The following is a 17,951-nucleotide window of genomic DNA, read 5'->3' as shown; positions in this document are numbered from 1 at the left end:
TTTTCTAAAATTCAAAATATACTTTGAATAACAGATATAATCAGGCTATATAAATGTCAACACTATATAATCCAGCACTAAACAATAATAAAAAGATACTAAACAAGAAAAAGAGAAGAAAAACATTTTGAAATCATCCATAAAGACGTCATTTTCCATTAAAAAAAATATCGCAATTAAGTCATCTCAAAAATACTTACAATAGTACCAACAGAGGAAATTCTAAAAAATTTGATAAAGAGCTTTAAAACTTGTTTAGACAAAGGTTTCTATATACATGAAAGAAAAAACAAATACATATGTGTTAAATGGTTAAACTAGAACCTTGTATTTTAAAGTCTATTAAAAAATTCCAACTTATTAAAAAAAGAAAAATCAAAATTTCACAATAAACTTACACAGCACATTAAATAACAGAAAATCAAGTAATATTAATGAAAGTGATATTTAAATTAAAATTGGCCTTACTGTAAAACAATTATTTTAAGTGTATTGTTATTTTACCCCATTGAATAACAATACACTTTCACCAATGGCCAAAGCCATTAAAGCTTATTTGGAATGGTCATAAAAGATGGTTAATCCCATTTAAGAGAATAAAAAAAAAATGTATAATGAAATAAGGTCTTCTAGTTGGTAAGCCAAGGCATAGGGCTTATCAGCCAGTGTAGTTGTTAACTCCAAACATATACTACGAATCATTTAATAATTAGACACGAATAGCTATGGAAGCAAGGCAAAGCAGTTTATAAGAGGGCTGTGATACCTTAAGAACAGTAACTTGTGATAACTTTTGATCAGCTGTTTTAGTAAAATTGTTTTGTTTATAACTTCAAAATCTCATTTTACGATGGCAAGTTCTCTTGAAGTTGTGAATTTGTTAAAAAGCAGTGAATCATTTTTTGCTTTCTGAAAGCAAAAACCCGGTGACCGAACAATATGTGTAAAGTTTTACAAACCGCAGAAATTTTTACAAGAGAGGATAGAAAAATTTAAAGATGGTCAAACTTCAATGATTGATGAGCATTGTTCTGTACATCCGATTGAAGTTTCAATTCCAGCACTTGAGACTCTCTCATCCAAGAAGACCAATGGATTGCAACTGAGATTATTGCTGAAAAATTAAGTATCTGTACAGTTCATAGAATTACCACCAACGAGCTTCAGGAGAGTCGACAGAAGATAAAACTTTGCATGTGAAACAGTAGGAAGGTGATGCTTTTTTGCACGGTATTCTAGCATGAGATGAGACATTGATTCACCACTATGAATCAGGATCTAAAAGACAGAGCATGGAGTAGAAGTACAAGAGTTCACCTGTCAAGAAAAAATTCTGAATCCGATTCTCAGCAGCAAAAATCATGATGACAATCTTCTGGAATGCAAAAGGCATTCAAAATAGTTCCCTTGGGAAGCCACACAATGCTTCACACGGTTTTCCCACACTTCATAACAGTGTCGGAATTCAGAAACTGGAATATCCTTCAGATGGTCGGTTACATTTTTTCGTTTTCTACTGTTCCAAAATGGTGTCCTTTAAGGTGCTTTTTTAAAGTCGGGAACATGAAAAAGTTGCAGGGACTGAAGTCAGGTGAATAAGGTGGTTGAGGATCTACAGGAATGTTTTTCTTTACCAAAAACTAATTGAGAGTGCATTGTCATGATGCAGCATCCAGTTGTGTTTGATGGCTAGTCTCAAGTGGGTAACTCTTTTCCGCAGTCTTTCAAGAATTTCTCGGTAAACATATTGATTTACAGTTTGTCCTGTAGGCAAAACCCCCTTCTGGACAATGCCATTACTATTGAAGAAACAAATTAGCATGGTTTTGATTTTCTTATTTTTGCTTTTTTGGGACGTGGTGAGTTTGAAGTGTGTCACTCCTTGCTCTGGCGTTTTGTTTCTGGGTCGTACTCAAGTATCAAAGATTCATCACCAGTAATAACATTTTTTTAGAAAATCAGGATTATTCACCCTTGAAGATCGCGGCACACTCTGTTGTTTATCTGTTCAATAGTAAAGTTTTTTGGGACCAATTTTGCACAAACTTTTTTCATATCCAATTCATTTGTTAAAATTTGATGGAAATTTGATAGTATGGTTCAAATTCAAATGTTTTGCAATCATTTTGACAATTAATTGCCGGTCGTACCGTATCAATTCTGATTTGCTCAATATTGTTGTCACTTTTTGACATTAAGTCTTCCAGAGCATGGAACAAAGCAGTCCACAACTGATTTCCGGCAATCTAAAATGCTTTAAACCGCCTAAAAACTTGGACTCATGACAGAATGTCATCTCCATACACCTTTTTCAATTTTGAAAACATTCAGTAGGATTCTCACCGAAACACAAAACTTGATTGCACAACGCTGCTCATAATTAGTATCACTCATTTTTGTAACACAACAAAAACTTGCTTCACAAAAAGTCTGTTTACGAATCACGTGGCAACAATAGAGGCATTAAAGTGGCATTATAAGTATAATACACAAAAAAGTAAAAATGAAAATATTACATTTTCAAAACGAATAACTACATTTACCAGCTAAGCGAGGTACTGAAGCTATCGCGTAAATCAATTCATCTCGATATACCTTTCTATCGATTGATACAACACATAGCTTTGGTTTATAATTTGTTCGATTCTTATTATTTATTCTACACAGTAATATCATACGCAATTCGATATTATTTGGCTATCTTACTGGCACGTGAGTTATGTTATTACATTTTTTAATTTAATTTTACTTTTCATTGTATTTTGACATCTAAAATTTTTTAAATGTATGATTTACATAAGTGATATATTTATTTTGTAGACTGCAGAATTAGGTTTCTTTGGGTCATTTGTTCTTATAATAGGTTAAGTTTAACTTCGGTGCTGTATGAGATATTTAAATATTGCTGTATTTTAAATATTTAAGTATTTTATGCGTTTTACTGTTACTTGTTTGAATTACTTTGTAAAATAATGTATTTTTTTATTATCACAAAATATTTGCCTTAAAGTAAGGTATTTAAAGAAAAATAATTTTGTTTAGATTAATTTGAATTGTCCAAAAACTTTTATTTTGCATTGTAGGATGTTTTTACTTCTCCCTACAAAAAATTTATATGATGAATATAGATGTGAATTAACAGATTTCTACCTAAATATCTGCTCAGGATTTTTATTAAGCTAAATCTAATGGGTACTATGCAAAACTAAATTGCACCTACCATAGGCAGCCTAGGAGTTGCCTGTGTGATGTAAAAACAGTTTAATATGACCCAGTGATTTAATAAAAAGATAAAAAATGCAAGCTAATTCTGGGCAGTTACTTGATCAAATTCACTTTTGTTAATACTTTAATATACTGTTGTAGAAGTGCTTAACATCAGGAAAACATAAGATCTAAATGTCAGAAAGCAGGTTTGGACAGCCGAGTCGCTCTGGAAGGTCAAATTGCACACTGCATTATGATTACTGTGATCAATTGGCTATCACTTTTGTGAATTATTGAGACCTGTTCACGTGATAATCTGTTCTGTGAAGAGAGGTTAGGGTTAAAGTTAAGGTTAGACTTTTGGGGAGAGAAGTTAAGGATAAATTACCAATGTTGGCAGTACTTAACACCATCTTTTAGGCCAGTTGGCCGAATTTATCTTTAAACAGAATTATAGTTGCTACTGAGATAGACTATACCACATATTCCACTCTATTAGTCGTATGTACAGAAGAGTACCTTATGCACTGGCAATCATCTTAAACACCTGGCTCCAAGTCAGACTCTGATGACTAATTTGGTTTATTCCTCTCTTCATAAAAATCTAACCCTAACTCGTAAAGTTGACATACCTCTTAAAGTGATTGCTAATTGACTAGAGTACCGATAACATAGTGCATACTTTGACCTTGCATGGGCAATTCCTTGTATGATTCCTATTCCTAAACATATCTACTGTGGTATATCAAGGTATGAAAAAGATTTAATGCAGTTTCAAAAAAATACAAGTGTTGTGTTTGTTTATTGTAGAGATGGGTTATAAAAAGATAACCAATCTTTTTGAAAGGTGGGTTATAAAATTTAATTATAAAAAGGAACAGCAATAAGTTGTTTCTCTTGTAATGAGGGTTAATTGAAAGAGAAAAGATAATTACTCAAGGAAAAAGAAAACAGTAAGGTTGAACTTGATAGTAAGATGGCAAAAAATGATTTAAAATAATAAAATTTAGAAACAATAAATCAAACCAACTTTTTTTCTTTGGCCATATTAAAACAACTTCACTTTGGCTTTGATTTAATGACAATATTTTTTTTTAAATGCACAATTTAAAATTCATTCTTTTTATAAACAAGTTTTATAAATAAAACATTTTTAATTAACTTATTTCAAAATGTTTTAAGTCACTCATGTGATCATCTTCAAGTGTTGCTGCTCTTATTGTGATATCAGCAGTTATTACTAGCAGTTTTTTTTTTGTAATTAAGTGGATGTATGTGTAGAATGTAGTCAGAATGTGTATTTGATTCGATTTGTTTCTGTTCATTTTTTATCATTGCTCTGTGTTGTTTCCAAATTCATAATGGTAGAGGGTGTAGACCCTTTTATTGTGCATGTTTAGAATATCAAAACATTGTCAGCAACCTTGATATGCTCTGCATACACAAAAAAAAAAACACATCTTAAGCCTCTTTAACATTATGAAATATATAAACATATAACAATGACATTAGATGAAGATGCAATTGAAATCCAAACATTGTTTTACCATATTCTAAATTTATATCGGCTTAATTAAAAATACTGCCAGCAAAAACAACTGTTGCCATAATTGGGGACAATAGCACCAGTCATTAAAGGTGGTCATGATGAAAAGATTAGAAATAATCTAATAAAAACATTTTATTTGTGAAATTGGTTTGGTTATTTTTAAAAGTTAATCATTTTAAATAATTTCCATAGCTGACCTTAGTAGATCAAAACATAGCAAATGGTTGAATACCTAATTACTTTTATCAGTACTATTGATGAAGTAACGTCATCATTGATGTGTAAAGATATATCAGACTATAAAAAAATGACATTAATAGAATTAGAAGTATGATTAACTTGCTTATAGAATTATTAAAATATTTTATATTTTGTTTATAGAAATTTTACAATGTTGAATTAAAAACTACAAATTGATGGAATTATTGCAAGCAAAAAAAAAAAAAAAAAAAAAAATATATATATATATATATAAAGTTGTAATGGTATAAATTGTAAATTAAATATTGAAAATATTGATGTATCTGATATTGTTGTATTGGATATTGTTAATAATAGTGCTAGAACTACAGTACACTGATGAACTAAAAGTATCTTGTATTATTCTAATCAGTGCCAAAAATGTATGTAGAGAATGCTTCACACCTAAAACCTGTTATTACTTTGCCTTTCATTGAGAAAATTATTAAATATGGATAATAATCACCTAAAGGATTTTGCTAAAAAAATGACTATTATATGGAAATTAATCAGGGTTTAAAAAGAGACAGTTATGAGATGGCTCTTCAGTATGTTCTTAACCTGTGAGGATTACTAATGGACAGTAACAATGATTTAGCTATGTGTATAGATTTAACAAGATTGTGTGAAATGCTAGAGATTTGTTTATTGCTTAAATTGTTTTAAGTTGGAATTAGAGACAGGAAGCATTAAACTGATTTTATAGATTTTTCAATAGCTGGAAATCTAAAATATATATAAAAATGAAAGTTTTGTTTGTCCCATATGGGTTCCTATACCATTCATCTGATTGCGATGAAATTTTTGTGAGTTGTGCGCACGCCTATGAAGGTTTCTGAATTAGTTTGGACCTGCTAGGTGGCACGGGGTCGAAATATTTAAAATAAATGTATTTATGGTCCGATTTGACTCATGTTCAGAATATATATTAGTTACATGAAAAGAAATATTTTTTGCAAAAAATGGACCTGCTAGGTGGTGCTGTGGTCGAGATATTTCAAAAAATTGTATTTATAGTCCGGTTTGGCTCATATTCAGAATATACTTGTATATTAGTTACATGATTGGAAATATTTTTGAAATTGATAGGTGACATTGGGATCGAGATACAGTATTTTGGAAAATTATATTTATGGTTTGATATGGCCCATATTCAGAATATGTATTAGTTAAATGAAAAGAAATATTTTTGCAAAATTGGACTCACTAGGTGGTGCTGTGGTCAAGATATTTTGAACAATTATATTTATAGTCCGATTTGGTTCATATTCAGAATATATATTATTTAAGTGAAAGGAAATATTTTTGTGAAAAGGGAAACATTTAAAGTGGGGAGGGGTAAAAATTGGAAGAGGCAAGAAGGAAAAAAGGAAAGGTTAAATTTTGTGATTTTCCATAATGTTCAGTTTTTTTATGTTTTATCAGACTTTCATTTGTTTTCATTTAATCTATATATATATATATATATATATATATGTACTCAAATCTAGCAATAGCGAAGCATTGCCAGGTCAGCTAGTAGTTCATAAAATTAGGTAATGCTCTGAAAAAAATATTAGTAAACGGTATGTCATTTTTCAGTGTATCTGTATGACTATTTCTATTTCACTGTTGGCATGATTACTGAAGTGTTTGTATTTGTGAGCAATTAAAATTGACTCTCTCTCTCTCTCACACTCACTCTCTCTCTCTCTCTCTCACTCTCTCTCTCACTCACTCACTCACTCTCACTCACCCATACCTCATCCACTCACTCACTCTCACTCACCCATACCTCATCCACTCACTCACTCTCACTCACCCATACCTCATCCACTCACACACTCACCCTCCCTAACTCCATCAAACTCTTCTCTGTGTGAAGTGTGTGTGTGTCACTGACCAAAATGTAAAACTCATGTTATCTGCTCTAAAAATGAAATTTGATTATAAAATTTTCCTTTCAACCATTGTGTGTGATACAGAAAATGAAACGTACATGTTGTCACAGTGTGAAAAATGTCCAGGCACTGATGAAGTGCTCAGATTACTGCAACAGAGCTGGGATGATTTTGATTCTGAAATTATCTTCATTTCTGTTGACCATTGTGAATTAACTACACAAATTCTTCCATTTCAAGAGTACTTACTGAAAATTTAAATAATCAAAAAATACATCATTTTGCTGCAAAGAAACAAGCTAATTTTCTCAACATTAAAAAGGAAAATTTGTTGAAGGGTGAATGTATTGAAATTGGAGACTTCTCTCAAAATTTTCATTTTGTGATACAAGATAAATTCCAGTCATATCACTGGTCAAAAACATTACACAGTAAATCCATTCCTCATATATTTAAAAGAAGAAGGAAAATTACAAAGTCAAAGCTACTGTGTGATTAGTGAGTGCTTGAAGCACAATACTACATCATTCTTCTGCTTCCAAAAGCAAGTTATAAATAAAGTAAAAACATTGTTACCACAAGTTAAAATTTTTTAAAATTTTTCTGATGCCTGCTCAGCCCAGTATAAAAACAAAAAAATGTCGTAAATTTGTGCTACCATCAAGAATATTTTGTAATTGCAGCTGAATGGCATTTTTTTTTGCTTCATACCATGGAAAAGAACCATGTGATAGTATTGGTGGAACTGTAAAAAGGACTGTGACTAAAGCAAGCCTTCAAAGGACAGTCGACAATCAAATAAAGATGTTCAAGAGACTGAAGAATTCCTCAGTTCTCATTATCAGGTAATCACAGCAGTCCCAGAAACAAGAACCTTTCACAGTTATGTGTCAACAAGTCAGAAATGTATGCTGAAAGTCCGGGCAATCTCTGAATTAGAAACATTTACATTAGTATATCGATACACAAAGGACATTAGTGTTTCTGATTGCTTTATAGGTATACCAAAGCCAAAATGTAAAAATTATGTCTGCTACATATACGATGACAAGTGGTGGTTAGGCAAAGTCATTGAAGTCAAAATACATGAAAACGAAGAGGTGTATCGAATACACTTTTTCCATCTGCAGGGTCTTGATACTTCTTTCAAGAAATCATTGAGGGATAATCAAACATGGCTTCAACTGGAAAATATTTTAAAGATTATCATGCGTTCAGAGCATTTTCTATCAACTACTGGAAAAGGACACAACATTACACCAAATATGAATGAGGAATTATCAGTTCTACTCAATTAAAAAATGGCAGGAGTACTAAGTTATGTTAATTAAGTTTGTTATAAAAAAGTGCAAGATTTTTTTCATAACTTCCATTAGCAGGAGTAAAATAAGGTAAAAGTGAATGGAACAACTTGTTAATGTAATTGAATTGTTCATCATTTTGTAATTATTATTTATCATTCTGCAATGGACCATTTATCATTTTTTAATTGACTATTTAATTTATTAATTATCAATTTATTCATTCTAATAAGTTTAGTTTTAATTTTTTTAATCTGAAAAAAATACATAACATCAGTATTTTTGGATACGTTGTTTACAATTAGAAGGAACAGTGTTTTTAGCGGTTTTGTTGACTTCATTACTTGTCAACCCCTTTGAGTAACAAATTAAATTTTATATGGTTTTAAAGTACATAAAAAGTACTGCTGTAAACATTTCAGATTTTTGCCACCTGTCTCACATGTGGTTTTTGGGCCCAAAAAACGAGACATTTTCAAAATCTTACAGTTTGGTGGCCATTTTTTTTTACTGAAGGATGCTTGGTAACAGTCCAATTTTTGTTATAAGTGCTACTAGTACGTAAGAGTTAAAGCCGTAAGCCCTTCATTTATTTTGGTCTCAAAATTTGAAAAAAACTTTTTCTAAACGTAACTTCAGTAAACATTACAAGATTTGGTTATGTAACAAAATGAATTTTGAGTGCACTAAGATGAAGTTCCATCTTTACTTTTTCCAAAAAGCAGTTTTTGACCCTCTGTATGATGTTAAATAAGAATGCTACAGCTAAAATAAAGGAAAAAGCTACAAAAATGGCTGTTTTTATCTATTGGCCTATTGAGTAATAGACCAAATAGTCTATTACTCAAGAAAACATTTTTTTAAAAATATAAAAAAATATTTTTTGGCACTACAGGGTTGGTAGTTATCATACACCAAATGTCATCAAAATCAAATATAGTGATGCACTGATCACATGTTGAATTAAAATTAAACTTAAATGTTTTTTTCTTTAATTTCTACTTGTTCTGAATTTCAAAATGGCTAAAACATCATTTATGTTACATAATTAAATTTTTACATGAAATACAGGAATTCAGGAATCACAATTGTATGGTTTGGTAATGAAGTGTAAAAATAAGTAAAGTAATGAAGTGTGTGTGTGTGTGTGTGTGTGTGTGTGTGTGTGTGTGTGTGTGTGTGTGTGTGGGGGGGGGTTGTATGCACAGAGAGAGAGAGAGAGAGAGAGAGAGAGAGAGAGAGAGAGAGAGAGAGAGAGAGAGAGAGAGAGAGAGAGAGTGAGAGAGAGAGAGTCAATTTTAATTGCTCACAAATACAAACACTTCAGTAATCATGCCAACAGTGAAATAGAAATAGTCATACAGATACACTGAAAAATAACATAACTAATGTTTAGAAAACACGTGACGTTAACAGTAGTGAATAATGAAGTATTCACTGTCAAGATTTTAACAACATATTGCTTGTTCCAAATGATAACTTGCTACTTGATTCTGAAATTCCCACATTCATTCAGATTTTATGCAGTATTTTTAATTGTAAAAATCATAACAAACAGTGATTTGAAAGTAGTATGTAATTTTATCCAGATATCCAGAATAACTGAGGGTGTTTCAATAACTTGTGTGAAGAATAGAGTGCTGGATGAGATCAGCTGGTTTAGAGTCATATAGTGGGTTCAAGTACAGTCCTGTAGCAAATGTTATAAAAATTTGAAGTCTGTGTGGTAAAAAATTTAGTTTGACATACTTGAAAGCAAATTCAGAAAGAGACAAGCAATGTGAAGTGTACTATTGGTAGAGAATTAAAAGTAATGAATTCTTTTTGAATTGAATGATCAATATTGTGAGTCAATGATAGTTGATGAGCAGTTTAATTATATTATTTATTTCTGTTATTGAAAATATTTTTGTCGATGTAGATTTAAGTAAAACTAGTAGATCATTAGATGAATTAAATACAGTCTGTTTAGATTGTCATTCTGCTCATGGTTTTGATCATTAGAACTTGTAAAATATGTCATTTGCCATTCTATATAAAGCTTCTTTGTCAATGTGTTAATTGTTGAAGTAATTTCCACTGGTTTACTTGTTTTTAGGGTTGTTGATATAAATGAAACGAAAAGATCAAAGATGACAAGATTTGCCAGAGCAAGAGGTTCTAAAGCTTCAAATGAGAGACTTCCAGAAGAAGCAACATCATGGTCAGTAATGAAACAGCAGCTGGAAGAAAGCAGATTGAAAAATTCAAAGGATGAGAATAATGGTAATGTCAGTTCTAATAATGAAGTGTTTGATAAATCTAAGGTCAGACCGAATAATAATAATGTGTGGGAAGTATTTGAAACTGTTACTAGTGATTCATCAGCTTCAAAAATAGAATGTATAACTGATAAAAACCAGAAGAAACTATCCTGTGAAATGAAAAAGAGTAAAAAGCTCAAAAATAAATTAACAGATAACCATAAATGTATCAGAGCTGTTATTAAAAATGACTCAACAAAAAAGTATGAATTAAAAGGCAATACATTTATTGTTTCTAAAACTGTAGAACATAAGGAAAGTGAAGGAAGTCCAAATTTACTGAACATTAAAAATAATATCAACATAAAGAAAACAATTGATGATAAAGTTAAAAATCATAGTGATTTTACTACAAAATACAAAAGTAATATTCCATTTCAAGATAGTAATGCTCATAAAGTAACAAGATCAAACTGTTTTAGTGAAAATGACATAGCTAATGTTAAAAATAATTTATCAGGCAGGAATAACTCTGCAGAAACAGTTAAACAGAAAAGAGTGAAGGTTGGAGTGTCCGGTTTGTATAATACTATGAATGCAAGAAATGAAGATATTACCTTGAATGTTGAAATGAAACATAGAAAAACAAGTTATATGCCTCAAAATGATAATAGTAACAGCTTACAATCTAATTACAGAAAGTTTCCTTTGCAGAAAAAAGAAATATTCCATAAACAGTCCCCTTACATAGCGACTGTTGGTAGTAAATTTATTGAGATTTCACATTTTCAAGGATTTGCTGTTAAAAAAGAAGATGCAGAAAGGTTGTGTAAGTTAAAGAAGGATTTACTTAATAAAGGTGTACCTAGAAAGGAAATAGAAACTGCTTTACAAGTGGAAAGAAGGAGAGCTGAAAAGGCATTAACAAGAGAAAAAAAAGTAGTATGTTTTAAGTGCAGAAAGTTTGGCCATAATATGGCTGAGTGCCCTGAATGTGAAGATCCAAATGGGATCTGTTTCAAATGTGGATCCACTGAACATTCTGTAAGGGAGTGCAGAGTTGTTCAGAATGACTCCTTCAAATTCGCTCATTGTTTCATATGTCAGGATCAAGGCCATATTGCTAGGCAGTGTCCTGATAATCCAAGAGGTCTTTATCCAAAAGGTGGGGCTTGTAAAATTTGTGGTGATGTTACACATTTAAAAAAGGATTGTATTAAACTGATCAATGAAAAAGAAAAAAATACTATAACTTTAGGGACAGTTCATAATAATTCTATTGAAGTTCTGGATGAAGATTTAAAAAAAGAAATGAATGTTAAAAAATCTTCAAAAAATAGAAATTTTGTCAAGTTTTAGAAAAAAATTATATATATATTTTTTTGTAACATGTTTACTTTTCTGAATCTGTTTGTTAAAACTTATGTACTAATAAATTAATAAATAGAATTAAAAGTGGTATGTAAATTGTTATTTATTCGTATTGTTAAGGAATTATAATTCTGATGTGTACTAATTGTATTTTCTTGATTTTTCAGTAGCTGTAAGACTATTTCTGCTGTATTAGTGCAAGTGTGGATTACTGCTAACTAGTTACTTTCACAGCCATGAAAATGATTGCTGAAGTCATTACAGTTAATATTTTATTTAAGTGCTTATATTTACATCATTGTGGAGCTAATGCTTTTTTTCTGCATCTTCTTCTTTAACCCTGTTTTGTCTGTTCAGTACAGTGACAAACAGATTTTATATTTTCATAATATGTTTTTCATTCATGATTATAATTTTTGTATTTGATGTGGATTTTTTTTTGTTCCATAAATGTAATCCCAATATTTGTTTAATTTTGTAATATTTTTTGAGTTTTGCATTAATGTAGTAATATTTCTGTCATTGAGGTGTTTATCATTATCCTAATATGTGCTTTTATTTTCATATGTCAAAATACGTCAAAATGGACATATATATTCCTGTAGGAAATATAACCTGCTTTTTGGGTGACTGTTTAGTTTTTGGGGGAAATAAATTTTTATTGCAGGTTCAATGGACTTGTTATCTGGTGAGAGATAATTGTCTACAAACCTGGCTGAGGAGTAATTTTCTATACATTAGTTGCTCGATAAGTAATGCATCTGAAGTACCATCAAATTATTGATGTGGTTCAACTTGTTAATGGTTTATTTTGATGTGGTATTATTTATGTGGTTTATTTTAATGGTATTGATGTGATTTATTTTTAATTGGATACTGATTACCAGAATATGTGCCAGTCTCAGTAACTTAACACAGTAACAATAACTTAAATGTCATATTTCAGGCAATTATTCATATTAGGTTTTGAGCATGTGTATAGGAAGTTTACTGGAAGTTAAAGTTTCAATCTAAAACTTTCTTAAACCTTGTACATATTGGGAACTAATTATTACAAATAATTTTTTTAAATAAGAATAATTTAAAATAACAGAAACTGGTAGTTAAAATGCTGCAGCTAAAATCAATTGTATATTGTAAAATAATTATTGTGTGATATATTTCACGCACACACACGCGTGCGCATATGCACAACTGCACAGAGTGTTACTCAAAAACTTCTGACATTTGAAAGTGGTTCATGAACTGGTTTTATTACAGCTGTGTGGTGTTAGGTAGTGCAAGCTACAGTTGTCATTAATCAACTGACTGGCAATATGTTATGTAGGTCTGTAATTTTGTTTTATGTGAGTTTGTAATAATGTGTTTGTCATTTTGTGATTTTATGATACATTGAAAATGAATAACGCTAAAGAACAATGAATTTGGATCAAATTTTGCTTCAAACTTTGCAAAATGATTGTTGAAACTTATCCAATCCTTAAGCAAGAATTTAATGGGATCAGCTTTTTGACTAAAAAGAAAGTAGCAGTTGTTAAGCATTTAAACACAAACAACAATGCTTGGTGAAGACAACCATTCTAATTGTCCATTGACTAAAAATATCTCAAAATGTAACAAAGTGGTTGAAGCCATCCTTGAAGACCAAAGGAGAAGATTCCATGACATTTATGAAATTATTGGCCTGTTTGTTTCCCAATGAATTCTGTTGTGAGAGCAAAACAAGCGATGCATTGTTGTTAAATGTGTGCCAAGGTTCCTCAGCACTTAACAGAAACAGCATGTTCAAGTTTGCGCAAAGTTGAAAGAACTTTATAAATATTCCAAATTTCAACTCCAGCATCATCACTGGTAATGAATCATGGTTTATGGCATTGATGTTGAAATGAAACGCCAGCATTGTACAGAAAGAATCCTATACCAATATGACCAAAGAAGTCAGGGTAGGTTCTAAGCAATGAGTTGTATTAATTTATGTTTTTAATACTAATGGTATCGTGCACAAAGATTACCAAAAGGTCAAGCTGTGAATGAACAGTTCACCGTAACTTTCTAAGAAAGACTCAGAAGTTATCCAATGCAAACGGTCCAGCAAGTCATGGTTCCTGCAATATGATTGTGCACCTACTCACATACTTTGTGTGTAATTTTTTTGTCTCTATTAATATGACTGGTCATACCACACCTTCCCTCCTCACCAGATCTTGTGTCATGTTACTTCTTTCTGTTTTCAAAGATGAAATTGAAGTTAAAGGGTTTATATTTCTAGATCATTTAATAGATCCAGGCTGAGTCGCAGGAAGTAACAAACACCCTGAAGAGAGATGACTTGCAGAAGTATTCAAATTATGAAAAAATAGGGGATTACATTATCCACGCAGAAGAAGACTTCTTTAAAGGGGAATGAGGCCAATCATTTTTAATGTAATTTATTTCTTCTTTATAGGGAATTTTTGAGTAGCATTGTCTATATTATTATTATGCTTTTACGGCCAACATGGGACCACTTAAGTCAATTTTAGTTAGATCTTTTCTGAGAAAAGCGTGTTATTTTACTCTTCCGAGCTGCCCAGTATTTCTTCATCCGTTCAGATCTTGCTTTCTTTTCTTCATCTGTAAACACCCTCTTCGTTGTGTTTTGTCGTTTGTCTGTCTTTTGTTTAAATCTAAATGTTTTCATCTTTTAGCTTTGTAATTTTTCCAGTTTTATTCTGTAGGTCAGTCAGGGAAATTCCCAATTCTTTCATATCTTCTCTAATTTCTTTGATCCATCCTACTTCTAGTTTTTGGAACCAGAGCTTTTCAATGATATTTCTTGACAGTCTTGTTTCCAGTGTCCTTATGAGATGACCAAAGAAAGAGATTCTTTTTTTCTGCATAGTATCAGTAACAGGCTCTATTTCTCGATACACCATCAAATAAGGTGGTGTATCGAGAAATAGATAATAACTTAAGTTATTATTTCCCCTAGATATTTAAATTGTTTTACTATTTTTTAATTTATATTTTCTAAGTGTTCCTTATATACATATTATACATATACTTATATATATATTAAGTTCCTATATATATATATATATATATATATATATATATATATATATATATATATATATAGGTTCTTCATAAAAGAATGGTGGGGTTTTTGTAATTCAGATCAAAGCAGTAGAACCTACTGGGTACTGGGTCGGTCTAGTGGTGAACTCATCATCGCAAGTCAGCTGATTTCAAAGTCGAGAGATTGAGGTTCACATCCTAGTAAAGGGAGTTACTTTTATAAAGATTTGAATACTAGATTGTGGATACTGGTGTTCTTTGGTGGTTGTGTTTCAATTAACCACACATTCAATTAACACACATCAGGAATGGTTGACCTGAGACTGTACAAGACACTTCATTTACATTCATACATATCATCGTAATTCATCCCCTTACCTTAGGTGGTTCCGGAGGCTAAACAGAAAAAAAGAAAGATAAAAGCAGTAGGGAAATTTTGAAAAGATATGTTGTGTTGGTAGCTCTGATAGCCTCCAATCCAAAAGTTTGTGTAACAGCAGTTCAAACCACCTCACCAGTTTTTGTATTGTTGCTGAGGTGTGTTAGTTCATTATCATGTTCACTGTTCAAGAAATATCAAAGTGTGTTTGGTGTCAGGCTGAATTAAAGTCTGTAATTTTAGTTCAATGTGCATTTCAATGTGAATATGGAAAAGAGCCACCTCATAAAAATAACATGCAATGTTGGTTCAAACAGTTCGAAGAAACTGGATTTGTTCTCAAGGAAAAATGAACTGGCAGACCACGAGTATCAGATGAAACTGTTGAATGAATTAGACAGTCTGTTATCAGAAGTCCAAATCAATCTCTCGTTGAAGCCTCAAGTTACATATTACGAAAACAACAATTCACAAAGTTTTACACAAAAGATTCAAATTTCACACATAAAATCCAGCTACTGCAGAAATTGAAACCTGATAACAGAGAAAAATTTTAATTTCACTGTTTGAGATAACAAATTTGATAAATAAACATCAACTGTAAGTATTTTGTTTATTTAATCCATGTTCAAAACCCCACCATTTTTTTATGAAGACCTTGTGTATTTATACTTATATATATTAGCAAAAACAATTCTTTTGTTATTGTATTTGTCCATATTCTTCTCTATAATAATATCTCAAAGACAAAAGTATAAAAACCATTTACCACTAAGAGTACATAATTCGATAATGCTTATTATTTTTTTCTAATAGCGCTTTCGAGGCTTTCCCTCATCATCAGTTAACTTTTTCTTCCAACTCGCACATTAAATTTGTTCCGTTCCACTTGTGCCGTTGGGTACTGCTACTTAGTGGGGGGGGCTACAGGCCCCACAGCAAGCTTGGTCAGGCAATCTGATCACGCCACCTCCTACGTCACTACGTCATAATGCCGCAGGGAGTGGTCATTATGAGGTAGCGACCTTCTACTATTCTATGTTAGAATCCTGTGCATGGCGGTCACATTTTTCATTTCGTCCAAATGGACAATCAGTGTTACTCATAGTTACTAGTATTCGGCGCTCGAATCTGATCCAAGGCGTCACGTCATACTCTTAGTATGGAAATGTTTTATTTCATTTTATATTTTTTATTTTCATATGTCAAGTTATATGTAGTTAAGTGAAGTTATACAAAACAATAATTCATTAAACCATTATTCAACAAGCTACAAGGCGTTGTCTTCATTCTTTACCTATGAATGTACAGTCTAGCCTTGCTCTAAAATCTACCACATGTTTCATGATCTTCTGGGTCGGATAGTCAAGTCGACGGATCTACCAATGTTTCATGGTCATCACAGGCCAGATTGAGGGACAGCATCGTCAAGTCACTGTATTAACGACATGGACTTAGCCACTCTACAGCATTCATCCCTGGGTTTCGATAAGGTCAAACCAAGTCAACAACACTGTATTTATAATTTATTTGTTAAAAAGTGTTTCATAAATTAAGGGTGTATGTTAAAAGTGCAATTAAAAAATTAACATTAGTAAAACATTCAAGTTCGTGATTATTTCAATAGTTAAATATTTCAATGTTTTATAATACAGTTAAAATTGTATATAAAGTTAGGTAGGTATAAGGAACCAACCCTCGATTCCAGTTTGGACAAATTTTTCCTTTGTCTCGCTGTACAAAACACTCGTGCCCATATCTCAGGCAATCTTTCCATTGTTCTCTGACCTGTACACAGCAGTTAGCAATATCGTATCATATTTATTACCAAGCCAATTCATTCAACTTTATGCATAAGCTATACTTTAACAATATTATTGTATATGACATTTATCTTTTAACGTTATTTTATTATAACTTTGTTTCATTCAAATTTAATATTATCTTGTCTATGATTCCAATAAAAATGGAATTCAAGGATTTAATTAAAAGAAAACGAGGCATTATGAAGAATAGTATAGCCAATTTAAAAACATTCATTGAAACTTTGATCTTAATTCAGGCGATTATGATCTATTTACCATTAAGTTTGATAAATTGTTAGAATACGAAAAACTATTTTTCGATGTTCAATCTGAAATCGAATTTCACCAAGATACAACAGATAAAGACCTACAGGATAGGCACACATATGATAGTATTTATGACAAACTTAAATTAAAACGTAAAAAATTAGAAAATCGTTACAAAATGTCAGAGGTAACTGATGCAACTAAAGTGATTAACAAACATAATCCAATTTCCTTAAAACCTATACAAATTGAGCCCTTTCATGGTGATGTGAAGGCTTGTCATAAATTCTCTGATTTTTTAATAGTTTAGTTCATAACCGAGAAGAATTTTCTAATGTTGAAAAATTTTATTACCTTGCAAATTTCTTAAGAGGAATGCTCTTGACGTAATAAAAATTTTATCTTTAACGTCTGAAAATTATCAAACTGCAATAGAACCACTTAAAGCTTGTTATGATAACAAAAGGCTAATAGCAGCTAAACATGCTTTAGAAATTATTAATTTAAAACCATTAAAAAAGGAAAATTTTGAAATTTATCTAAATTCATTGACCAAGTTAATTCAAATATTAATGCATTGAAGAATCTAAATATTGACTATTTAGAATTTATTATAATAGAGTTAATTACTCAAAACTTAAATTTAAATACT

At 31.1% G+C, this 17,951-nt stretch overlaps 1 protein-coding gene across 1 annotated transcript; it reads left to right on the top strand.

Annotated features, from left to right (window-relative positions):
* The first annotated feature begins 2,576 nt into the window (after positions 1-2,576).
* LOC142332567 (uncharacterized) lies at positions 2,577-11,878 on the top strand. Its single transcript, XM_075379055.1, has 2 exons — positions 2,577-2,712; positions 10,276-11,878. The coding sequence occupies exon 2, from the start codon at positions 10,310-10,312 to the stop codon at positions 11,777-11,779; it is 1,470 nt and encodes a 489-aa protein (XP_075235170.1). The 5' UTR covers positions 2,577-2,712; positions 10,276-10,309; the 3' UTR covers positions 11,780-11,878.
* The last annotated feature ends 6,073 nt before the right edge of the window (positions 11,879-17,951 follow it).

The sequence above is a fragment of the Lycorma delicatula genome, chromosome 1, assembly GCF_047948215.1.
Source record: "Lycorma delicatula isolate Av1 chromosome 1, ASM4794821v1, whole genome shotgun sequence".
In the NCBI taxonomy this organism is placed as follows: Eukaryota; Metazoa; Arthropoda; class Insecta; order Hemiptera; family Fulgoridae; genus Lycorma; species Lycorma delicatula.
Note: the sequence above shows the minus strand (reverse complement) of the source record. Positions and strands in the feature narration are given on the sequence as shown.

What these genes read in the sequence shown, in the direction of transcription:
- LOC142332567 (XM_075379055.1), top strand. Translation starts at nt 10,310, where the DNA reads ATGACAAGATTTGCCAGAGCAAGAGGTTCTAAAGCTTCAAATGAGAGA.